Genomic DNA, 26,931 nt, shown 5'->3' on the forward strand with positions numbered 1-26,931 from the left:
CGCGCGCTGCCGGTCGCCTAGGCGACGGGGTGCAGGGGCGGGGCTGAGCCTCCGGGGCCCCGCCCCTGGCCTCCGGTCCCGCCCCCGGCAGTGCTGCGGCTGGAGCTTAGGCTCGGGCGCGCGCTTCGGCGCCTGGGTGAGCGGCGGCGGTGGCGGCGGCGAGGCGGGGAGCTGGGCGTGGAGGCGCGAGGGGCGGGGCAGGGCGGGCAGCACTGCGGGCCCGCGGCTCGGGCGGCTCCGGCGGCTCCGGCGGCTCTCACTCGCTGTTCGATCTGAGTGTCTGCCCGCGCTAGCGGGGCCGCATTGCCGCTTGGCTTGGCCCATGCCCGCTGCTCCCTCCTCCAGCGCCCGGGGGCTGCAGAGGTTGTGAGGTGGGGGAGGCCGCATAAGGCGGCGAGATCGGCCGCCGGGGCAGGGTCCGGGGACGCAGCGCGGCGGGCGTAGGTCTATGTCGCGGGCGGTGGCGGCGGCGACGGCCGCGGAGGGACGATGCGCGAGTACAAAGTGGTGGTGCTGGGCTCGGGCGGGGTCGGCAAATCCGCCCTGACTGTGCAGTTCGTGACCGGCACCTTCATCGAGAAATACGACCCTACTATCGAGGACTTCTACCGCAAGGAGATCGAGGTGGACTCCTCGCCGTCGGTGCTGGAGATCCTGGACACCGCGGGCACTGAGCAGTTCGCGTCCATGCGGGACCTGTACATCAAGAACGGCCAGGGCTTCATCCTTGTCTACAGCCTCGTCAACCAGCAGAGCTTCCAGGACATCAAGCCCATGCGGGACCAGATCATCCGAGTGAAGCGGTGAGAGGGCTCGGGGCACGGGCTGGGGGCTTCGCTGTGCAGCTGGGCAGCCGCGGTCCCGGAGCAGCTCACCCTCTTCCTCTCTGTGCTCCGGGGTGGCTCTGTGCTCCGGGGTGGCCCGCGGGGCAGGCTGTCTAGGGAGATGTCTCTGGGGTCTTATGCTTTATACTATTTTTTCATTTTGCATCACCATCATCATCATCTTGAATCTCAAATTTGATGCTTTGTTTCACAACTCAAATTTGGCATCCTGTGAACCCAGAGCACAGCTCTTTGTCTCTTCGGTATTACTAGTAGCGCTTGTGTAGAACCCCAAAGGAAACAAAGTTTAAAACTTGCAGGGGGTGGAAGGGTGAGTTCGTTTGTGGTGGGAAGAGGGCAGCTCTTCCCATCACAAGTGTAGTGGAGACATTTTCGGGCTGAACAACAAGAAGAAATCTACTTTTGCAGTATTTGACAGCAAAAGCTGCTCACACATATAGTGTACTAGTAAAAATGTCAAGTCGAGGGGGAAGAGACCTTGTGCTCACCTCCAAAAATTGATTGGTGCCAAGGCGTTTTTAAAATTGAACTCTTCAGTTAAGACGAAACTTTAAAGACAGATTATCAAATTACTCGAGGACATCTTAACAGCTTGGTGGGGCTGAAAGAATATTAACTTAAAAAAAAAAATCTAGCTGTCTTACTCTCCCCCCTCAGAAGAAAAAGAAAAAAAGGCATTGCTAGAAACAAAACAGAAGTTTCTTCAAAGCCATAACTTAAGTATATTACCAAATTCTTTGGGTTTTTAAAAAGTATTTATCTAAAGTTAATGCAGCTAACCTCTTTCATTATATAAACTCTTTTCTAAAGTGTGTACTTTGGAAATATGGCCATATTTAAATAGCTTCAAGTGTTTGTTTTCTCTAAATGGACTTAGTGTTTATTTCCTTATTTCAGGCATTAGAAGTATAATATCTCAGTTCAAAGTTTTAGCAGAAATTTTAAATTACTGTTTAATTGCACATCAATTCTTATAATTAGTTAGTAATTGCTGATAATTTTGGTGTGTCACTATTTTTCCCCACATAATTCTCCTCAAAATTGGAAGACATTTACAGAAAGATAGTTGTAGGTGTAGACAAAGTCACATCACGAGTCAGTTTGAGTCTGTTCATTGAGAAAGAGCAAGGACCAAGTCCTGTGAACTCAGGGGGTGCTCAGAAACACATTACCAGCAGTTGATTTTTAACTGGAGGGATGAGATCAAAGGGGAAATCCTCTCCCTGAGATCAGCCCCCCTACCCCCGCCATTAGCTCATTGACTGTACACTGTAATAGCTAAACTAAAATTTTGCATATTATTTCTTATGTTAAATTTCAAACTGGAATAAAGTGGATATTTCTATGGCCTCTGCTGCTGTCCTAAAGTAGAAATCTGGTAGCTCTCTACTTCTCCATTCTTACTTAATTTTGCAAATTATTTACTTTAGTGTATCTAAAGTATTATCATTCAACATGTAAGCAATATTCAAAAATTATTGTTGTGTTTTACTTTTTCATACTAAGTTTTCAAAATCAAGTGTATAACTTATACCCACAGGCCATATTTTAGACTAGCCACGTTGTAAGTGCTCAGTCAGTCGCCACGTGTGGCTGCTGGCCACCATATTGGGCAACGCAGGTCTAAGGTGAATGTATCTGGGAAGATGCTTGCATCTCTAAGCTTCAGTTTCCTTGTCTGTTAAACTGAGGATAACATACATCCTCAGAGTCTTTCTTAGAATTAAATGAGGTATATTTTAAGGTGCCCATCACAATACCTTGAACAAAGAAATGCCAAAATTCCAGTTGTTCTTTTTATTAATGATAACCTTGTCACCCTACCTCCTTTAAATTTTATTCTTAATATAAATGTTATAGGAAATAAATCCACGATTGCATTTTGAAATTCATTACGGAGTGTAGACAAGAAGAGGCTAAAAAGCAATAAGGTTAAAGTAATCCTTAAAAAGATTTGCTGATGGTCTCGGCAAATATTTTTCCCTATTGAAGTCGAATGGCCCTGGCTGGGTGGCTCACTTGGTTGAGAGTGTTGTTCCAATACATCGAGATTGTGGTTCATTTTCTTCCCACCCCCCACTTCCTCTCTGGCTAAAATCAATAAATAATTTTTTTTAAAAAAACCTTATGGGCAGAAGAATGAACATTTAATTTCAACTCTGGCGCTAATGCTCCAAACAGTGAAAGGGAGCTTTTCGTTGAATTGTTATTTTACAGAAGGTTTTGCTTTTGTTTTTAATATATATTATTGATTATGCCATTACAGTTGTTCTATTCCCCCCTTCATTCCCCTCCACCCTGCACACCCCCTCCCCCACCATTCCCCCCTTTAGTTTATGACCACGTGTCTCAAGTTCTTTAGATTCTATATTTCCCCTACTAATCTTGCCCTCCTCCCTATCTATTTTCTACCTCCGTCTATGCTACTTATTTTCTGTACCTTCTCCCCCCTTCTCCTACGGAAGGTTTTGCTTTTTAAAAACATAAAACAAGCCAATACTTCCTTAGATATTTTCAGGTGCATAGATGCATCCATATATAGACAGCCTTTTGTCAAAGCCAAGTGGACCAACTGAAAATTACTATATTTATAAATTGATACGCTTCCTCTTTTTTAACTTGACTTTGGATGAGATTGCACAAGGAAGAGTGATAGGATTACAGAAAATGTTTCAAGTGAAATAAAACGAGAATTCTTTTCCATTTCATGATTGCTTTTCTCATTTCGACCAGGGTAAGCCATGGTCCTCCCTTGAAGTATCATGGAACAAGGCATGTTCTTCTTAGAGTAAAGCCCAGGAATCTTCAACATGCCTTTCCCAGGCAGGCGGAGTGTGCTGTTGCCGAACCCCACCCCCACCCCCTTTGCAGCATCCTCTTGCAACACTCCCCTTCGTTTGGGTTTGGATACTGGGACCTATTAGTCTCTTCAAAGTGTCCATCTCTGAGCTTTCTTTCTACCTGTGGAAATCTGCCTTTTGCAGAGTTCACTCCCCTTGCTTAAAAGACTTCTTCCTCCCCAATTGAATTAACTCCTTCCCATTTTCCCACTTGAGATTAACTTCTTGCCTGGCTCTTCTCTCACCCAGAGAGGCTTCAGACTTCAATTGCAACCCACACTTCCCACCTGTAGCTCTCATGAAAGCTTACTTCTTGTGTAATGATTTACACACAGTTGGTCATTGAACTTGAATTCCATGAGGCTAGCCCAGCAACAGGTACATAGGAAACAATAAAAAAAAAATATGTTGAAAAAAAGCTAGTGTTCAGAAGGAAAAGTATTTTTACTGTCCTTTAACGTCAGTTTTCCTAAACATCTTCATTTTATAGATGAAGGAAATGATTCTTTAAAGCTCGTTTTGCAAATGGAGTAGATGGTCTTCCTTCAGCACGAACGTTCTATGAGAGTTCCTCTATCTAGTTAGGGCAACGGGGGAAGAGGTGAAGTTCAATATGAACCTTAAAAAATCAGGAGCACAATGTCAGGAGTTGGGAAATGCACAGAATATGTTTGTTAGCTGTTAAATCAACCAGATTAGCTAAACTAGGAATTTATGTAGAAGTGTGAGAGGACATAAGGCTTAAAAATGTAAACCTAAATGATAGAAAGTTGAGGACTTTGGACTTGATCTTAGTAGTCAAGGCCCAGGATCCTAACTGTTATAGAAATAATAATATAGTGGTGGTATGATACATGGCTTAGTGGCAGTAGACCACAATTAAGAGGAAGAGTTGTGAAATATTGTGATAACCTAGTTTCTGTATGAAGTATAAAGATTCTAAATTAGCATGGTGTCTGTAGAAACAGAAAGAATGGACGTAAATAATGTCGTTAAGAATGAATGAATTAAACTGAATGGGAGAGGAAGAGGGAAAGGTCAAGAGTAACCTTGACTTTTGAGAATGAGTGAATAGAATTACGGAGGAGCAGCAGAGGGAGATTACATCGAGCTTTGGTGATGCTACTCATCCAGGTAGATGCACCTAATAAGAATAAGAATATTTGAGTCAAGCCTGAAATGTCAATTTATGTGTGAATCTGAAGACTTAGGATGAGGCATGCGGTTCAGATTTGTAGAGTAGGTGAAGTTAGTTGGGTAGAGCATAGAGAGACAGAAATGAGTAAATGCGGCCAGAAATAGAAATTAGGGATGAATGTAGCCAAGGATAGAACTTGAGAGTTGTAAACTATATAGAGACTTCATACTTTGTACTAGGCTGGAAGGCATTTTAAGATTGGGGGAAAGATTGAAAAAGGGTGGTATGCACTCCCCAAAGTAAATGTTACTGTTCTTTTATTAGTATTTCTATATCATTTAAGTGATCATACTTTCAGACAACAGAAATGATTGTTTGCACTTTTTCTCTTGACATTCCTTTCTCCAGACACCTCCTTTGCCAGTGTGGTACCTCCAATAACCAAATTGGAATTGGAATCTGGGCTTCCAAGCCCTGGGTCCCACACACCACAAGGTTGTGGGTTAGCTTTCCAGTCGGGGCACACACTGGGGTTGCGGGATCGGTCCCCGGTTAGAGTACGTACAGGAGGCAATGGACCGTTCACTGTTTTTCTCCCTCCCACCCTTTCTGAAATCAGTAAGCATATCTGGAGTAAAGATTTTTTTAAAAATCTGGTCCTCCAGGGTACAGAGCCCAATATCCACGGGTCACTTTTTATAGCCCAGAGTAATGTTTTACGTAAATTTATGATTTTGTGTTGGGCTGAATTCATAGCCATCCTGGGCTGCATGTGGCCCGCAGGCCACTGGTTAGACACCCCTGCGTGCCCCCCCCAGCTCGAACATTCTATGAGTACTTCTGTCCAGGTGGTTCAATGAGGAAGAGAGATCAAGTTGAATATGAACCTTAAAGAACCAGCCTGTAATCTGCAAATCTTGTCTCATTAAGATTTGGTAATTATATCAATAAAATCTATAATCAGAGGAATCATTACAATGATTTTTTTTTTTAATGGAGAGGGGACAAAAGTAGTTTCAGCACTCAGCCAGCTGTTCCACTGTACACCGGCAAAAGATATCAACCGTCCCTGCCCATTGAGGAATCCTCCGCAAGGACAGCTGAGTGATTTGAGAGGCCGTGGGCCTGACCACTGAATGAGAAATATTCAGGCCACTAGGCAGTGGATAACACTGACTTGCCAGCTCTCCTTTAGGAAAAAGTTGGATAATTAATTAACTGATAAACATTAAGGAGGAGATCGAGGAACTGATAAAATGTTTTTAGAGGATTCAACCAAAGGAAGGGCCAGCAAAGCTGGAAGGTTTATCAGTACACTTGAGAAAATTAATTTCTATATGCTCTCTTCTATGAAACTATATATGGCACACTGAAATGCATAAATTAGACATTTTTACCCATTTCTAAGCCATGATCTTTACATAAAAACCATGTGTACCATACTTAATGTAAGAATTTTTTTTTAAAGGATAATCTTTATTTTCTGCAATTTTCCTCTTAGCCACTGTCTTCAGAACCCAGGTCTCTGGGAAGGTTCTGTGACTCTACTCCAGGGTTTCCTTTGCTTCTGTTTCAGCTTTGCCCTGTTATCCATTTCTCTCCACCTGTTCTTAACCTGGTGTTTTCGAATGTACTCATATTTTTTTCACCTATTGTATAAAAAGAGCTGTAAGTTCTTTCAATTTTGGGAAAATATTTGTGTGTATGAGGAGACTTCCAAATGAGATCAAACTGATGGACACAGGTTAGTTATAAAAGTAAAAATTACAGATAGTATTTCTGCAGGAAATGTATCTTGAAATGTTAATGATGTACAGAAATACACCGTGTATATTTCCTTTTTTTCTTTGTTACTTTTGAGAGTAGTGGTTCGTTGTATTAAAAATTATTCTCAGCCTCACAGGAAAAAGTTTCTTAAACATTCCTTCATGCTTTACCAAATCAAATTGAATTTTTTAGTAGAGTAATATCAATAATGATAATGTTGTGATTATAGACACCTGCATTTTAGTAAAATGCATAAGTAAAATATACATGTATTTGGTAAATTTTAAGGTTATAAAGTACTTAAAAATAGCTTACTTCTAGTTGCTAAGATTTTATCGTGGTATATACTGAACATAATATTTGAACAGATTTAACCTTAGACTTCTAAAAGATTGAAACCTTTTTTAAAATACCAGCCCTAATGTAGTAGTTCAACTATTTTGCTGCTTATTCTTGTGGGAAAACTCTAATATACTGTATTACCCTGACTTTTAATAAATTTCCGTTTTAATAAAGGGTCACTGCTATGAAATAAGATTTTTTAGTGAAAATGCTGATGTCATCAGTGGCAAAATGGGATAGGTGATTGTTTTTGTTTTCTCTACTGTTTTTAAATACTTTTCGTTTTGCTGTGTTTAACACATTTGAGATTTGAAAACATACCAAGATTGATATTTTAAGGAGAAATATAGCGACTTACCACTTCTGTACGTTTTTGAAATTCATTTATTGGTATTGAAATATAATTGGCATGTAGCATTGTATTGGTTTTAGGTTTTTCCCTTAGTAAAATTACCCAAGAGTAACATTGTAACCCTTTACTTAAAACATTTCCACGTGTTATTTCTCATAAAACATGATTTTATGAATGTATATACTGAGAAATGATTACCAAAGTAAGTTTAGTTGACATCCATCTTCGTGCATAGTTCAAATATTTTGTGTGTGATGAGAATTTTGATGGTCTACTGTCTTGGCAGCTTTCAGATGTACAATTCAGTATGGTTAACTATAGTTACCATGGTTTCTATTTTATCCCCAGTACTTACTTATCTCAAAACTGGAAGTTTGTACTCTCGGACCACATTCAGCCATCTCTTCTTTCTCGCTCTCCCTTCCCCACCCCCGTCCACCAGCCCAGCCTCTGGCAGCCACCAGTCTCCTCTGTCTGTCTGTCTGTAAGTTCAGTGCTGTTTTGTTGTTTCAGATTCCACGCATAAGTGAGATCACTCAGTATTTTTTTGTCTTTCTCTGTCTGACTTATTTCATGTAGCATATTGCCTTCCAGGTCCATCCTTGGTGTCACACATAGCAGGATTTTCTTATTTTTTTTCTTATGGCTGAATAATACTCCATTGTGTATATATAGTACTTATTCTTTTAGCTATTTATAGGTAAGTGGATGCTGAGGCTATTTCCATGTCTTGACTATTATAAATAACCCCACATTGAACCTGGGGCTGAAGATGTCTTTTTGAGACAGTGCTTTTGTTTTCTTTGGATGAATACCCAGAAGGGGAATTGCTAGATCATGTGGCAGTTCTATTTTTAATTTTTTGTGGGACCTCCATACTGTTTTCTATGGTGACTGCAACAATTACATTCCCACAAACAATGCCCAATGATTCCCTTTTCTTTACATTCTTGCCAACACGTGTTATTCTTTGCCTTTGTGATAATAGCCATTTGAACAGGTGTGAGGTGAAATCTCATTGTTACTTTGATTTGCATTTCCCTGATGATCATGGTGTTGAGTACCTTTTTGTGTGCCTATTGACCACTTGTATGTCTTCTGTGAAAAAAAGGTATATTCAGATTCTCTGCCCATTTTTTAATCAAATTGTTTGTGTTCTTACTGAGTTTTATGTTTTTATATAGTTTGGATATTAACCCCTTATCAGATTCATGATTTGTGAATATTATCCCCCCGCCATATGTTGCCTTTTCATTTTGTTGATGGTTTCCTTTGTTTTACAGACACATTTTGGTTTGATGTAGTTCCACTTGTTTAATTTTGCTTTTTGTTGCCTTTGCCTTTGCCTTTGATGTCAAATCCAAAACAATCAAGACTGATGTCAAGGTGCTTACCCCTGTATCTTCTTTTAGGAGTTTTCTGGTTTCAGGTCTTGCATTTAGGTCTTTAACCCTTTTTGAGCTGATGTCTGTGCGTGTGTAAGACTGGTCCTGTTTCATTTTCTTGAACGTCGCTATCTAGTTGTCCCAGCACCATTTACTGAAGAGACCCTTCTTTCCCCATTGTATCTTTTGGCTCCTTTATCATAAAAAAGTTGGTTATATATTCATAGGCTTACTTCCATGTTCTTTATTTTGTTCCATTGATCTGTGTATCTGTTTTTATGTCAATAGCATACTGTTTTGATTATTCTAGCTTTGCAATATAGTTTGAAATCAGAGTACATGGTGTCTCCAGCTTTGTTCGTTTTTCTCAAGACAACTTTCGCTATTCACTGTCTTTTGTAGTTTCATACAAATTTTAGGACTGATTGTTCTATTTCTGTGAAAATGCCATTGCAATTTTTATGGGGATTGCAAGAAATCTATTGATTGTCTTGTTGTAGGCATTTTAACTACATTAATTCCTCTAATCCATAAGCATAGAATTATCTTTCCATTTATTTGAGTCTTCAGTTTCTTTCAGTATTTATAATTTTTCCTTTTTAATCGTTATTTGTAAAAATAATCAGTAAAATGACACATTTCTGTCTACTTCTTTGCATTCACTCAGCAGTGACGTTCACCTTGTCTTCATCACGCACGGCCCTCAGTAAGAAATGCGTTTCACGTGGCCACACAGTGCAGACAGGCATCAATACACAACTGAAGCCAGAGTTTCGTGAAATGGTGGTTACACTTCCTGTGTTGCTTCTATTGTACTTTCTGTTTTTGATTTCATCTTTAGTGTATTTTTTCCATTACCAGTAGACTTTCCATTTTATTTCATTGTTTTTAAAATGCTCCCCTTGAGCCACTAAATCAATCTCATCACACACAATTTGAAAACTGTTATCCTAAAACATTTAACTCTAAGAAAAATAAATGGAACTTTCTCGTTAGTGTTTTGAAACAACTCTTATCCTCTCTTCCTGCTTTCTTTGTTTTCCACAATGCTGTATGAAGTCTGTGACCATGAAATACTTCCCAACGTGAATTAGTCTGTGCGGCCTCTGTGACTAAGATAACATTTAGTCCCTGGGAAAAACAACACCCATGAAGTGTGTCTTTTGAGGAAGTTTTTATGACTGTTGTACATATTAGAAATCTAAGGACATGCCTCTAATTTTGTGCATTCTGATAAGGAAGGCTAGCCCCTGCCTTGTAAAAATTCGGGGCACAGGAAGGGCTGTCTGTGGTAGTCGGATTCAGACTAGTGTGTGATGGCAAGTGCGATTCTCCATTACTGCCTCAGGCTGCTGAGGAGGCTTGGGAAACTGATCTTTTTAAGAGGTTTTTCTGCCACAGTCCAGGAAAATATTGATTCATCGCTCCCTGGAAGACAGTGAAAATACATGAGGATAACTACACTTACAGATATCTTAAAATCAATTAGTAAAATTACCCAGGAGAAGCACTGTCAACCTTTACTTAAAACATTCAGGAGCTTTATTTCTCATGCTTTCCTAGGACTAGCCCCTTAGAAATTAATAATTCAAATGTGGAAATCCTACATCATATGAATAATTCAGTCCATATTAGTATTTTCTTCTTTAGTAGGTGTCTTTCCAGCTCTCCATAAATGAAATCTTAGAGTGTTTTTCTCTGTTTGTGGATGGAGAATTGTGTCCTGCATTAATCCATCCTTAGGTTTCCAGTGAACATAACAAACAGTATAAATATTATAATTGCTGTAATTCAGTATTTAATTGTGCATACTGATGTAATCCTACTTCTGAACACAGTTGAGTGTTACTCTCACTAAAGCCGAGCTCCAGGACACATTAGTTATATAATGACGGTCAAGTTAACATTAACTTCTTCTCCATTTCCTCATCTGCAATATGGGTATAATGTAATAAATAATGAGATAGTGAGTGTAAAGTGTTTCTTTACATAGTACCCCCAAAAGATCAATAATAATGTTTCACCAGACTTGACAAACAGGAATGAAACCCAGGCATTTATCTGACCTTTCATAAGGTCATTTGTCTGACCTTATTGAAATTGTGTGCTGCCTGGCGATTTCTTTATGTATTTCCTAAGAAATACATAAACCATACGTACATAAACTATGTAGCCAGTTTAGTATTCCACCTCCGTGTCTCCCTTTGCTTTCCCCTCTGCATCTGAAAAGCTGGAACAGTGTTTCTGAACTTAGGGCTCAGACCGAGTGCTCTGAGTCTTTCTCTTCTCCCGGTGCCCGTGCTGGCTTTACATGGGGACAGTGTGTTTTTGTGACTCGCAGAAAATGGTGATGCTGTTTTAATACATACAGTTGAAATGTAAAAAATACTTTATAAAAAGCAATCAGGCATATAATTTTAAATACTTGCTAAATGACTTTTTTCTTTTTAAAAAAGTGAATAATAGACCTTTTTATAAATACCCCAAACTGCACAGGATGAAGATAATTTTAACAGTCTGTATGGATGGATACATATTTATAGTAATGTGTCGACAGTTTTTAATAAACTGGTTCCAGAAGTTTTGTCTGACTCCAGATAAAAGTCGTCCCTGTCAACATGAAATGCCCCGTTTAAGCCACTTCATTGTCATTACATTGCCTGGGCATCCTGCAGAGTCAGTGCAGGCGAACTGTCTGCCACGGTGGACTATACAGAAGTATACATTCGACAGTGGTAATTATGTATACAGAATAGAGACAGATACATATTTTTTAAGCTTTTATTTATTTTTTAGAGAGGGGAGGAGAGGGAGAAAGAGAAAGATCGAATGTGTGAGAGAAACGTCAATGGGCTGCCTCTCCTGCACCCCCAACCGAGGGCCTGGCCTGCAACCCAGGCCTGTGCTCTGACGGGGAATTCAACCAATGACCTTCTGGTTTTCAGGACGACATCCAACCCGCTGGCCCACACCAGTCTGGGAGAGATGTATATTTAAAAATAATTTGACTTCTTAAGTTTCAGGTTTTTTTCCACCGAGGACTTTGCTTTTTACCAGGCCACCTTTTCTAAGGATTTTTTCGGGCATTCTACACCATTACAGAAGTTCAGAAGTTTTCTAGGAGACAAACGCTCACAACAGGTGCAGACAATCCCTGACTTCCAATGGTTGGACTTAAGATTGTTGGACTTGATGATGGAGAAAAAGCCATGCTCATTCCACGGAGACCACACCTCCGAAATTCCACCACGGAGGAATTTCGATCTTCCTCCGGACTAGAAATGGATGATGTGCCACTCTGCCGTGGTGCCAGGCACAGCAGTGAGCCGCCCATCAGCCACGCGGTCATGGTGAGGGCCAACAGCCGGGCCTCACCGTGCGCGGGTTGTGTGTGACGGTTGCTCCCCGACTGCAGGCCAGTGGGAGTGCCCTGAGTGCGTTTGAGGTCACCTAGGCAAAGCTGTGGTGTTCGGTAGGTCAGGTGTATTAAATGCATTTTCAATTTACAGTACTTTCAATTGACAATGGATTTATTGCGAGAAAGTGAAGGAGCCCCTGTATTCATTGTTATATGTAGTAATTCGATCCTCCTTGGAAATGAAATCTTACTTTCTATTTGTATTTAGTGATAGGATGGTTTGAGCAGAATAATTATTTTAGAAAGTGGTAGAAAAGTAAACTGATGTATGGAAAATTGGGAGAAAACAATGCATTAGCTGGTGCCCAGGAGGAATGGGTGGGGTAGTTTTTTTACACAGCAATAGTTGTCTGGAAAAATGAAATGTTTTAAAAATTATTTATTGAAAGCAAATGATGAGTGAATGAATGACTGTATCTTAACTCTCAAAAGGCGGCACGTCGATGCAGGCGCCTGCCAGCTGCCCCCTTAACGTGTCTGTCCTGTGGCGTTGCACATTCCTGCCCACACATGACTAGCGGCACCTTGAGGACCACGTTTTATTAAGACTATAACATTAAAGTTCAGGTTTGAGAGAAGAATCTTACTGATGTATACTTATACAAGGTCTGTGCAGAAGGTGTCCAGCCATGTGATATGAAAAATAGAGGCATTTATAGAAGAAGATACAAGAAACATTGTACATAGGACAGTGACCCCTCAGTCCCCTTCCAAGTATGCACCTTGGGACCTCACACAGTTTTCCCAGTCACCATTAGCTACCCCATCGTATTTTCCTGAATCTCACCGATGGTCTGAAATCTCTCCCCTTTCAAAGGTGATTATAGTTTTGGGGAAAGCCAGAAGTCACAGGGCACCAAATGTGGACTGCAGGGGGGTGCTGAGTCACCTGGGTGGTTTGATGTTTCACCAAAAAACTCTGCATAAGATGTGATGCATACATGAGTGGGCATATTATGATAAAGTTGCCAAACACTAGCTGCCCATAGCTGCTGCCTTCTGAATCATTTGAATAGTTTTCATGGAGGAATGTTCAAGCTTAACACAAAATCTGATGTAATTCATTGCTCTATTCGCTCAGTCATTTTGAATGCAGTGGCCACACAGAAATCATGCGCACTCAACAGCACGGACCACCCCCACCGACTAGTACAGTGAAGGCGTCATTGTTCACACGTGCACATTTCAGTCCACTCTCTGTGGCTGCCAGATTACATCGCTGTCACACAAACCATTTTCGGCACGTTAACAGTGCCTGGACTTTTTCTACACAGGCCTTCGTGCGCGTGTGTGCATACCAGTCGTCCACATTGCCTCCACCCCCTTCTCCCTACCCATGGTGTATATTGTTTGTAAATGTAGTTGACATATATTACCTGACTTATGTTAACAAAAAAAATTGCCATGTATTTGGTGGTAATCGGCTTTATTTTGACACCCAGCAGCTGGTACATAAAAAGCACTCAGTAAATGTTTGTTGAATCCATGGATAAAGGTCCCTTCAGGTCATTACCTCCTGAATTTTGACCATTTTCTCCCAAATCTCTGGAGACACCTTATGCTGCCGACCAGTTTCAGCATTTCAGTATCTAATGTAAGGCATGATAAAGATTCAAAAACAAAAACAAAAAATACTGCGGACAGTTTGCTTCCAAAAATGCTTTTTGGCCTGGTGACCATGGATGTTTGCATTGTTTCTGTGACGTTTTCCTATGGGCTGCATGCAAAGACTGTCATCTTGGAAGACCATCATTTCATTAACTCATTCCATTTTGTGGGCCTGCAAATGTCAAGAATTGACTGCAGCCCTGGAGATGCAGCGGCAGAGAAAACACATGTGGCCCATTCCTTCCTGAGCTCCCAGATGTAACTTCAAAGGCAGCCCAGCTGCCTCAAAGGTAGCCCGAGGGCAGAAACAAGAGTGTATATAAGGAGTCCTAGTTTTACTGAGTTTTGTTCTCTTTTTCCTTTTTCCTTTTTAATTACCCTCCAGTGTCTTACTAGGGCTTCAGCGCCATGGTTCACGTCTAGAGACTTAGCTTAGCAATGTTTGGAGTGAGAAGATGGGTAGAATAAAACTATTTCTGTTTAAATAAGATGGTAAGTGGTCAGCCTCTGATCAGAGAGAATACATATCTACTTGTTCCCCTCACATCTTTTCCACAAGGGTTAGTGGTCTTCCAGCTAAGCAGTCAGACTGGGCCATCTGGCCAGGGAATGGGGCCCGAGAAAGGGGATGAGTAAGATACTAAGTAAAACTTCATACTCTCACGGATAGATCACCACAGTCAAGATTCTAGAACTGCTTACTAGCAGGTGGTTTGAGAGACCTTAGAAAAGAGTAATTAGCATTTAGTGTCCATAATACTTGCAACCGCAAATCGCAGTATCCGGCACTGACTAAGCCCTCTACTTACTGATGCTGCCTATTCTCGGTAGAGTCATCCCCATCATCCTCCTTAACAACATACCTAGGTACCATTAATAGTTTTACAAATGAGGAATCTCAGAAAGGTCACATGACGTATTTACGGGCTCAAACAAAGCTGGTGCTTATGCCTAGGTCCTCCAAATCTAAATCCAGTTCCCTCCCCCTTGTAATGCATTTCATCTTGATTTTGCCAGTGACTCAGCTGTGGTTGGCCGTGACCGTGAACTTTATCTAGCGGCCGTGGAGTCAGCACATGTTTTTATGAGGTAGTGGATTAGGGAGGTTGGGAGAGGACTGTGAAGCAGTGTGTCAAGGTTGTGCAGTGACCTGTAAGGTGGCTTGGCGGGGTGAGACACTGGGAGGACCAGGTAGGGGACGGTTGCATAGCTCAGGCGTGAGTCACTTTGGAAGGGAACAGGGTTGGGTGGCGGGAATGAAAGTACAGGTACAGACGTTCTCACACCCAGCGAACCCTCACTCTGCCCGCCTCCCGTAGCCCTGGCTGTGCTGGGTTGTCCAGCTTCTCAGCCCAGTCCCATCACTGCTGCGACTGGAGAAGATGGTCTGCTTTCCGCCCCTTCTCCATTGTTCCCACTGTGATGGCTCATTAACCGTTTCTACTTTCTTCTGCTTCGGCGTTGGCGAATCCTGGGGAAGTGTCTGTAGCTCCGCATTGGCCATTGGCTGCCACTGGGCACCATCCTCCCTGCCAGTAATGCTAGTTCCTGGCTCCTTTATTGTGTGTTTGTTTTGTTTTGCTTTTTCCATCTGTCACCTGTTAGTTCTCCTGGTTCAAATGAAAAACCTTTTTGATAGACATCACCAGTCAATCTTACGGCAGTTGGACCAACCAGGTCCGTGTCATATATAATTGATGTCTTCCTCCCCGGAGCAGTTTATTGTTAGAGAATAGAAATGCTAATTCTATGAGTCCGATAACCTGAGCTTTCTAGAAAGCTGGTAGGTTTTTCTTTTGTGAGTTTTTCTTTTTTTAACTTATATAAACAGTGCTGTTTATACTTACTGATTAGGAAATGTTTATTTTAAGATCTTACTGTTAAGATAGAAACACTTCCCAAGATAAGTACTCTTGTATTGATAATTTTTTAAACTTCCCTCAAGCAGGCTGAAAGGCAAAGCCCCCCCCCCCCCAAACCAAAAAAAAAAAACCCAAAAAAACCAGCCACCCCACAAACCCCCAAAAAGTCTTAGTTCTTCAGAGCTTTGATGCACCCTTAAATCTTCTCTATTCAAAGATATCTTTTAAAAAGCATTTGTAACTGCACTTTGTGTACCAAATACATATGCATTTTTATTCATAAACATTTCTGCTAAGAATTCTTAAATGAAACTGTGCTGAGAAGAGGTATCTTTTTAATGTTTTTCAGATATAAACTTAGATAATTCTAATAACTTTTATACTCTTGGATAGTTGGCTCAATTTAGTCTTTTCAAGTGTAATAGGTGGACTTATTTCTCAATACGCAGGTATCGGATTTCAGCTCTCATAAAAGTTACGTCTGAACTTCACTGTGTCTGAACTGTGTCGCTCCTTTAACAGACTGAAACCTGTGCTTTCTTCAGATGTGTTCAGGCTTGAACATTTCCTGCTCTTCAACTTACGTTAGAAGAACCGTACTTTGTTGACAGATTGGCATACGACATATTTTTGCTTTGGTGACTGGATGTACATTAAAACACAGATTAAAATTTGGCTACACATTCCAAGTGCCAAATATAGATCAACAACTTTTTTCTCTACCTATTCTGGTGTCTTGGATATTTTGCTTAAAAAAAAAAAAGACAGTCAGTGGGTTTATTTAGACAGTTTTTGCATTTGGTTCTTAAATGGCAAGGTTTTAGGCTTATAGTTGAAAACACTCCCTCACTATCAATACGTTACTTGGGTGGAGAATCTCCACTTGTAATTTTAAAAAGCCAGATTAAATATATTCATCATTATGTTTTTTTTCTTTAATGGGGATATTTGAAGTACTGTGTTATCCTGATGTGCCTGAAACAGATTGTGGTCAGATGGATACAATTTATAGATCTGATCATGAAGAAAATGTTGAGAATTGTTATGGCTTTTTATTTCCAATAACACATACTTTAGTATTAGCATTTATTACACTTTTAGTCTTTAGCCCTTTTCGAGTCTAAATTAAAAGCATAGCGCTTGGACAGAAATTTAAAATTGATTTTTTTTAATTTTATTTAGTTATTTTTCAAGTACAGTTTTTTGTCTATTTCTCCCATCCCAGCCCCCCGCCCCGTGCTCCCCCCCTCCCTCCCATTTCCACCCCCCTTAGTTCTCATCCCTGTGTCCTTCCTATTTGTTCCTCTAAATCCCTCCCCTTTTTTCCCCTTAAATTCCCTTCCCTCTCCCCTCTGGTCACTGTCCCCTTGTTCTCTATTTCAGTGTCTTTATTTTTATTCTGCTTGCTTGTTTGTTTTGTTGTTTAGCTTCCTGTTAAAGGTGAGATCATATGGAATTTGTCTTTCAACACCTGGCTTATTTTACTCAGCATAATGCTTTCCAGTTCCATCCATGTTGTTGCAAAGGGTAGTAGCTCCTTCTTTCTCTCTGCTGCATAGAATTCCATTGTGTAAAATTGATTAATAGTGCGTAGCTGAATAGTAAACTGACTGATCACCTTAATCGTGCACTTTAGGTGACTTCAACCCCGTAATCGATACTCATGTTTACTCGGTTTGCCTCAAAGATTATTTTACTCTCCCTATATTAATGAGGAAAACTTTTAAATAATTATCTTTATTGGTATTTTTGTTTTAATTTTTTAATTGAGGTGTGTACAAGTAACATAACCAAATCCCAGACGAAGACGCAGCACCGACACTTCGAGCAACACAGCAGGCCACTCGTGCCCCATCCTTGACATTGCCGTGTGCAGAGACCGACCGGCACGGCCGACTTCGCCCGCTGTCGAGCTCCCGGCTCCGCGGGGTTCTCCCCTGCAGCAGTTCACTGAGTGGTCCCCTGTGTGCACGCACTGCGATGTCATGTTCCGTCGACGGGCCTTTGGACAGTTTCTGGATGGGGCGGTCATGTGTAATGCTGCTGTGAACGTTCTGGTGCGCATCTTTTGCTCATGTACCTACATACAGTCTCTCCTAGTGTATACCCAGCAGTGGGACTCTTGGGTCACGAGTGCACGTGTTCGACGAGCGTGAATACTGCCACATCGTTTTCCCAAGCACTTGTTCCAGTGGTTCCTCTTCTCCCAGTCAGAGTTCCAGATGTTTCACATCCTGACCAATGTCGATATTGTCAGGCTTTTTAATTTTAGCTAATCTAGTAACTTTCTAATGGTGCCTGATTGTGGTCTTAGTTTTTGTTTCCCTGGTGCATAATGATTTTAAGCACCTTTTTGTATGTGTGTTTATTGACTGTTTGGGTATCATTAAACACTTAAGTGTTTTGTCCATTAAAGCATTGTACGGTCTTCTTTTTATGTTTCATATGAATTCTTTTCACATTCTGGATAGGAGTCCTCTCTTCCTTGAGCAGTTATGAGAATGACTGCTATAAACACCTGGGGGCAGGCTTTCTTCTGGGCGACTGCCAAGGGTTGCTGGACTGTGTGGGAAGAGTGTGTGTAGTTTTGTAAAAACCCATCAAACTGTTTCGAGGGCCCGTGACAACCGATAAGAGTTCCCGTTGCTCCGCCGCCGCCTTCTGAGGGCAGGTGCTCTCGGCGTCCTGGGCACTGGCCAGTCTCATCGGCGTGAGCTGCTGTCTCGTTTTGATTTGCGTTTCCTTGATGACAGGATGTGGAGCATCTTTTCACATGCTTTTTCACCATCTTTGTATCTTTTTTGGTGACGTGTGTTTTTGGACCAGTTAAAGTTTTCTTACTGTTGAGTTTTAAGACTTTGTATATTTTGCATAAAAATCCTTTATCGGATGTTTATTTTGCAGTGTCTTCTCCCTCGGTGCTGTGTGTGTGTTCCCATGAAACATCCTGATGCGGGCAGGTGTCCACATCTGTCCCAGGGACAGCAGTTTGCTGACCCTGCTCTAGGTCATGATCCTCCTCCACATGGTCAGAGTCAGGTTGTTGGGACTTACTCCAGGTTCTAGAAAAGAAGAGGAAGGGGCAGACGTCCAGGGCAATGGATTTTAATCCCACTTTTCTTTTAATCCAGAATCCTACAGTCATCCCCACTCAGATTTTGTGGGTAGAACTTAGTCCCATGGTCCTGCCTCACTGCGAGGAAAGCTGGGCTGGGAAACGTAGTTTCTGGGTGAGCTGTCACGTGGCCAGGAAGAAGGGGCGGATGGCATGGCAGGACAGCTGGACACTTGGCATTGGGTACTTCTGGCACCAGAGTCCACTGTGGTTTGCACTAGACGGACTATGGGAGGAGCACGGTCTGCATGAGCAGGTCAGGTGTCTGCGATCTCATGTTTTTCAAAGGGTAAGATCTTGACCCATGATTGAGCCATGAAATCGGTTCAATGGGTTGTGACCAGTCACTTTTTTCTTAAATGGAAAAATATGGAAAGGAGCAGAGTACAATAAAAAAGTTAAAGTATATTTATTACATCAGTAACTTGCATGTTATAAAGGTAAACTAGTTTATGAATATTTTTATCTGTGTCCTGGTTATGATATAAAATGCATTACTTACTTTAGGTCACAGTTTCAAAAAGTCTTTTCCCATTTCCTTTCTTTCTGGATTAATATTCTTTCTAATCTTCACTGGGTCTTCCAAGTACTTCTTCACTGAGTGTTCAAACTCTTCGGTCCACCTCAGGTTCATGGGAAAGTAAAAGACAGCTTGCCGGGTCAGTAAAGAAGTGCTTAGAAGTTAGAGAGATAGTGGGTGATGTCTAGAGAGGAAATCGGTGGGTTTGTTTCCTAGTCTTTTTTTTTTGAAGTTTTTATTTTTCAATTATAGTTGACGTACAATATATTAGTTTCAGGTATACCAATGTAATTAGACATTTCTATAAATTACAAAGTGATCACCCCAATAAATCTAGTACCCATCTGATACCATACATAGTTATTGGAATATCATTGCCTATATTTCCTGTGCTGTACTTTACATCCTCATGACTGTTCTGTTACTACCAATTTGTACTGAGTCCCTTCACCTTTTCACCTAGTCCCCTAACCCCCCGCCAACCCCCACCCCCATCTGGCAACTATCAAGATGTCCTCGGTATTTTAAGTGTGTCTCTGTTCTACTTGTTCATTCGTTCGTTTATTTAATATATTCTACATATAAGTAAAATCATCTGGCATTTGTCTTCTCTGTCTGACTTAGCTCGGTCAGCACAACACCCTCTAGGCCCGTCTAGATCCATCCATACTGTCACGGATGGCAAGATCGCATTCCCTTCTGTGGCTGAGAGCTCGTTCTGTTGTATACGTGCGCCGCTTCTCTTTCATTCCTCTGCTGATGGACACTTAGGCTGCTTCCGTATCTTGGCTATTGCAGATAATGCTGCAGTGAACGTATGGATGCATGTGTCTTTTCTATCTATTTAGCGTTTTGGGTTCCTTCAGATAAGTACCCAGAAGTGGAATTGTCGGTTCGGTCCTTCTTTTTGTCTCTTGTTATAGATTTGGTTTTAAAGTCTGTTCAGTCTGGTATAAGTATTGCTACCCCAGATTTTGTTTGTTTGCTTGTTTCCATTTCTGTGAAATCTCTTTCTCCATCCCTTTTATTCTCTGAGTGTCTTTTGATATCTATAATGAGTCTGTTACACACAGCACATGTAAGGTCTTGTTTGTTAATCTCTTCAGCCACCATACTTTTTTTGATTGGCACATGTAACCCATTTTCATTTAAGGTGATTATTGATAGACATGTAGTTATGGCCATTTTATTATTCATAATACTTATCTTTTTACCCTTTTACATTTCTTGTAATACTGGTTTGCTGATGATGAACTCTAGCCTTTTCTTGTCTGGGAAGCGCTTTATCTGTCCTGCGCTTTATCTATCCTTTATCTAAATGATAGCTGTGCTGGGCAGAGTCATCTTGGTTTTAGGTCCTTGCTTTTTATCACTTGGAATATTTTGTGCCCATCCTTCTGGCCTGCACATTTCTGTGAAGCCAGCTGGTCTTCAAAATATGGAACGCCTCACAAATTTGCGTGTCATTCCTGCGCAGGGCCCTCACTGATCTTCATATCGTCCCAGTTGCCGTGTGCGCACCACCGAGGCGCGTGCCCTCGGTGACCGATTCAAACAGCGTTTAATCACCTGAGTTGCACACAGGACCTGTCGGCCCCTCACAGTCATGCTGTTAGGAGTTCATTCTTCCCATCAGAGGTCCATTCTTAACTTCTGTGAGAGCAGATTATTTTTATTTACATTGGAATGAAATATCCTGATAGCTTTGAATGTTTTTTTTAGTATCATTACTCTCCTTACTTCATTTTTACATTACATTTACAGTTTCTCTCTGTTCTTCTTCAGTATGTTTTCTGAAACCAAGAGAAAGTCAGAGCAAAAGACTGTGACTTCCTTTCATTATTCAAGCTAAATTACCAGAAATGCCCTTTAAGATAAAATATTTAGTCACTTCCAAACAAGTCAGTGTAGAGGAAGGGGCAGCCTTATTTCACTCGTGTTTCCCTCGCAGGAAGTGGTGCCATCTCGCAGCAGCGCACTGTGCTGGGGCCTCGGCTCCCCGCCCCAAGCAGCCCTTCCCGCAGAACTGCCACCACACTCCACAGAAAAACTGAAAATACCGGTCCCGCGGCGGGGAAATGGGCACCCTTGTCTGCACCACTGGTGGATTCAGTAGACACCTCTGGGTGTCCGTGGAGACCGTGTGCATGCACGGCGATCGGACAGACTGGCCTCAAAGTGAGATTTTTCCTGTTCAAAGCGTGTGTCAGACACACACATACTGTGCGTACCTTTGAGACAAAAATCACACATCCAGTGTCATTCGTCAGATCCTCGTTTATGTCAGTGAAGAAAATGAGGGGATGGCCACCGTTTATATGCATTGATGGGGAGGAGAAATTATGTCCCAGTACAGCTGTGGCCTAGACTCTACAAAATGAACACAGTGTGTGTCGTATATTGAAATGGAAAGCTCCGTGATAGTAAATGAATGTTGAAACTAGTAAATACAATAGGTATGATGCTTTGTAAAAATGTCTGTGTTTATATAGATAGATAGGTATATAAAATAGTCTGAAGGGTTATACACCAAAGTAGTTATAGTAATTATTCCAATGGAGGTGAGAAGTTTTTTTTATTTTCATCTCTACCTATTTATCAAGTTCCAGAGACTTTTTAAAAATTATCAAGTATTACTTACTCAATTTGAAAAGGGAGAATAGAAAGAAACTCTTGTTTTCATTTTGGAGAAAAGAAAAGATTTCTGTATTCTAAAGGATGAAAGCACTAGCACCTGGAAGAAAGGGCAGGCTGTCAGATTTCAGCTCATTCATTAGGCATGAGCTGAAATGAATGGGGTGCACCCTTTAGCACCAGCGTTTAACAGAACTGGCAGAAGAGACAAACGCACAGCCCGAAGTGTGAGTGCTGCATCACTATAGATGCTCAGACCATTTGGGAAGGTTGCCATGGAGGTGATCGACACACCAATTGTTTGGTCGCCTTGAAACTCCTGGTAGGTGAGCTTTTTAACATCGGGTGGAGGATTGAACAAGGGGACCTATAAAAATCTTTCTGATTCTCATTTCTGAATTCAAAGACAATTGTATTTCAAGCTGCTTTCGGAAAAGTAACTAAGACAAACAGGAAGATAAACTTCATGCGAAGGATGGCCTTGTAATGGGGTGGTACCACAACACCCTCAACCGGGAGTTAAAGACCCACCCGGAAGTCCTGGGGTCTGTCTACAACTTCTCCTTGGTGGATAAATGAAAGGAAGAAGGAACCGATCCTGGGTTCACGGTATAATAAGCAGGAGCCAGGTCCCTACCCATCTAGTGGGTGTCACAGAGCAGTAGGTTAGGCCAGTGATTCCTATGAAGCCCTACAGACCCTGCTGGACCCTGAAGTCCACCCTGCTGGACTTCACAGGTGGTCTGTAGTGCTTCTGGGTGTCGATATACACCTTTTGTCTTGGGTCCTGATCCCACAAGTTCAGCCTCAGTAGCTGGAATAGGACCTGGATATCCGTATAGATTTTTTTTAAATCAAGTTATTTTGATGACCAGCCAAGTTTAGACACACAACCGAAATAAAATACACATGCACACACACATAACAAATATACACATATTGGGACAGTTACAAAAAGTAGAGAAAACATAAGGTTGATGGATAAGTACATCAAATTCTTTTAACTATTCCTGTTTTCCAAGCTGCGTCACTGAGAGTCCACCGACATTCACAGCTAAGTTACCTCAGTGCACTGAGCAGAGCTCCTGCAGAGGACTAGTTTGATGTGTTATTAACCCAGAACATAATCACGCTCATACCTATTCTCGGGAGAAGAATGAAATGCAGTTGTATCTTTGCAAGTGGAACAGATTTGGAGCTGGTGGTCGTCCTGACGTGCCTGGCAGGGCGGCTCCGGCCGAAGCTTCTCTGTGCGGCGGGCCAGGCGGCCTGTGTGCGAGGGGCCGACGTGCAGGGTCTGTAGTGCAGCCTCAGTCTCATTGCCATGGATTTGCCCCGAGGCCGAGGGGGACGCGATCGATTCCGTGGAACAGGGAAGGAAGGGCCAGGGTAGGAGAAGCAACAGGAGTGGGGTGGGGCCGCTGTGACTTCCTGGAAGGTCAGAGACGAGGGGCCTTGGAGACATGCTCAGGGGGTCATCCTGGGACAAGCTGCCTCGGCCCCCTGCTCCCCTGGTCACAAGTCTTCTGGGGATTCGGATGCTCAACTGAGAGGGGAGAAAGGTGTGGGCGTGCTCCCTGGAGGGAGAACGTGCCTTAAAGGATGTATAATTGGTTGATTAAAAACTTCATTTTGGAAAACTCACTCGGCATCCACTATGGGAGCTTCTGAGTGCCCCCAGGTAGACGTCAAGCCAGTGGGGCAACGTGATTTTGCACGCAACCACAGGGAATGTCTGTCGTAAAAACAGTGGAAAAGAGAAAGCGCCTTTACCTGTTGAACTCCGTACTAACTTTCAGAACATGTGTGTGTTTTGTCCGTTCTGTCGCAGGTATGAGAAGGTGCCGGTCATCCTGGTCGGGAACAAGGTGGACCTGGAGAGTGAGAGAGAAGTGTCGTCCAACGAAGGCAGAGCCCTGGCCGAGGAGTGGGGCTGCCCCTTCATGGAGACCTCCGCCAAGAGTAAAACAATGGTGGATGAGCTCTTTGCAGAAATCGTGAGGCAGATGAACTACGCCGCGCAGCCTGACAAAGACGACCCGTGCTGTTCTGCGTGTAACATCCAATAGCACTGGGAACAGGCTCCCGCAAGGGATCCGCCCCACGTCGCGGGCGGCACAAACCCGTCTGCTCCACCGTGGAGTCGGCAGGCTGTGCGGCACGAGTCTGCCGTGAAACAGCAGCCCTCACCCCAGGACTCGGCGCTGATCATCCATCGACGTCCCCGAGTAACCTTTGGGCTCCGTAACTACAGTTTTCGCCGTTGTCCTCAGTCTCCTGGACGCAACTGCAACTTCCAGGCACAGCGGATCCATCTGCAGGGCGGTCGCCTGTGAATGGCGTTGTTGCCGAGCTGACCGAAGCAACTCTTGTGTAAATTTAAAAATAACCGTGAGAGAGAGACCAGAAGAATTCCTATGACCACTACAATTAAAATATTTTATCTTCTTTAAAAAAATAAGTAAAGGAGAAATATTTTCCTACGAGAGTACTGACTTTCAGGAGTGGAGATGGCGCTTCTCCCCGCTGTAGTCCATCGAGCACGACAACAGCGGACCTGCCCAATTGTAGATGTTGCCCTGATCCGTGACACTGAACCGACTCCTGCATCCATCCTCGGTAGAGCAGAAGTCAAAACAGGCTGTGTACAAATACAGCCTGGCTTTAGAATGTGTAAAATTACCTGCTTTGCCACACAAAACGGAGGCCCTCGCTAGGGTTCGATCCGAATTCAGACCCCAAGCCCACCCTCTCTGTTAACCAGGCGGGGTGGTCGTTAGTACATCGCTGAACGGGAAGGAAGCGCCCGGGAGGCGGAGCTGGCCCAGCCGCACCGACAAGACGCGTTCTAGTCGTGGGCTCACTAGCGCCACCACGTAAGGAAGACGAAGCCATGTCGCGCCCACAGGTCCCCGTGTGCAGAGACCTCGCAGGACGGTACAAACAAACACCTTGCGTGTTTCCATTTGTTAAAGCAGCAAAATCCTTTCTTGCCTCTAAGGGCTATGGTTGTGGTGTGATGCTTGGTTCACCTGCTTCAGAGTCAGATTTGCTGTAGCAGAGCTTTACTGCAGGCATTTAAAAAGATTGAATAACCATGTGAAATCATTTGGGCTTAAAAGTAGAACATAAATTATAGAGTGGAAGGTAAGGGACAAAAAAAATCTTTTATCTTTAATTTTCCTGGAGAAGTACATAAAGATTTTCTTGTACCAATTTTGCCCTGATTACTGAAGTGGCAAATAAAGCTAGAGAATATTTTGTTTTGAAAAGGTGCTCAAGCTCTGAAATTTCCGGTTTCCATAGCTGCAGGGTATTTGTCATTTGCATGACTGACGGCCCAGGAGGAACCTATGCATAAGTTTTACAATCAAGCATAGAAGGGTTTTTAACTAACTCCAGAGTTCCAAATGCTAAAGAGAATAGTACCTGGAGCCGATTCTCTGGAGATAAACTTGGCCTTCAGAACTGCAATATCCCTGAGCCTGGGGCCTACATGCCGCGCCCACATGCTGTTGGCTTCATACTCTTGTGCAAGTAGCCTCTGGTCTTACGTGTGTAACTGAGAGAATAGTGTGTTTGTGTGTGCATGTGTGTATTGTTCCTAAGAACTTGGCACAAGTCAGAAATAATTGCCTATCCTGAGAATCTGTGTTGCAGAATATAGTGTATCAAAAGCATCTTTTTGTTTTAAATTATTTGTTATACATCATTGAAATCATTGGTAGCCTCTCCTCCCCGGGACCCCAAGTGTTTTGTAAACTGGTGTTACGCTTAAAGGTGGATGGGAACTTCTCATAGATGAGAAAACAGGTGTGTGGGTACAACCAGGCCATGGTGGTCAGAAGTCTTTGAATTGTGAATATTTGCATTCTTCTGTGTAAGTTTTTTTAAGCCCAATTATGAAGCTCCTTGTTTATAGAACAAAAACTTCTAACCAGTTTGACTGAAACAGATTTCGTTGTGTACAAGTTGATTTGACTCAATGTGTAGAGCTATCAAAGGTTCAGAAAGTATGACTTACCTCCTGAAATAGAAAACTTTGTTAGTGAGTTGGTTGAATTTTGAAGCCTCTCACTTCTCAGAATGATTCTGTTTTTTAGAATGCCGTACTTAATAGCAATTTATGACAACTAAGATTACATATTACAAACATCTACTAAACTCTAGTCTCATAATGGATTGCTATGCAGACGAGAAAAATAAGTTTAACAATAGGAAAGGTATGGCAAGATGTGAGGTTGACGAGATCCTCTGAAAATTGGGGTTTTAGTTAGACGCGTTGGTCAGACTGAAGGTGGGCGTTTCCTGCAAAGATGTTCCAACAACAGACTGGGCCGCCTGATCAGTGTTTCCCACACATTTAGCGACAAGACATCCAAGACACCCAGACCCGGGGAAATGCTAGTGTGCTCCTACTGTTGGTATTTCGCCCAGTATGACTAGAACTCAGTGTGAATGAGTGTGTCTGTGGAGATGTTAATAAAAAGCTTAAAAACCGGAAGATTACATTTGTTGGCACATGAAGTAATAGCGGCTACAGAGAAAAGCCAGTGACTTTGTGCCGCTGTTTATTTTATGCCCTGATCAGACTAGCAACTAGATATGTGGAAGTTTTTCTGACATGCCTTAAAAAATTATGGTTTGATCCAAAGACCCGCTTTTTTTTTAGCTATTATGATAAGGTTTTTTGTTTTGTTTTACTTTTATACAAAGGTGGCATTTGTTAGAGTTTGTTTTTTTCTTTTATGTTGCAACTTTTTAGGGTTCTTTTAAGCTGTGATAGCGGTGGGAACTGATGCTTTTCACTTTGTTCAACGTGCACAAAACAAGCCAGCATCTGGTCAAAAGTATTACATATAGTCTTTCTCACACTGTTGAAAGGTGCTTTGATGACTTTCTCCCGGGGTTTGCAGCATCAGGACTGAACTTGACTCTCATCAGGACAGTTGCCATCACCCTTCTGTGGTAAAACTACTGAGACTTGCTTTTCTTTATTAAAAATGTTGCCTTGGTGTCCGTCCACCCTTTTGTTTTCAAGAGCCGTCCAGTGCGAATGTCGCCGGTTCATGTGTGAATGTGAAAGTGCTTGTTTTGTTTGTTTC

General features: G+C 42.3%; 1 protein-coding gene across 1 annotated transcript; it reads left to right on the forward strand.

Annotated features, from left to right (window-relative positions):
• Positions 1-208: 208 nt before the first annotated feature.
• Positions 209-26,931, forward strand: RAP2A (RAP2A, member of RAS oncogene family). The gene is made up of 2 exons (XM_037132463.2): positions 209-803; positions 23,658-26,931. Exons 1-2 carry the CDS (start codon positions 490-492, stop codon positions 23,893-23,895), a joined length of 552 nt encoding a protein of 183 aa, XP_036988358.1. The 5' UTR covers positions 209-489; the 3' UTR covers positions 23,896-26,931.

The sequence above is a fragment of the Artibeus jamaicensis genome, unplaced genomic scaffold (assembly GCF_021234435.1).
Source record: "Artibeus jamaicensis isolate MK-2021 breed Jamaican fruit bat unplaced genomic scaffold, CSHL_Jam_final contig_415, whole genome shotgun sequence".
Taxonomy (NCBI): domain Eukaryota; kingdom Metazoa; phylum Chordata; class Mammalia; order Chiroptera; family Phyllostomidae; genus Artibeus; species Artibeus jamaicensis.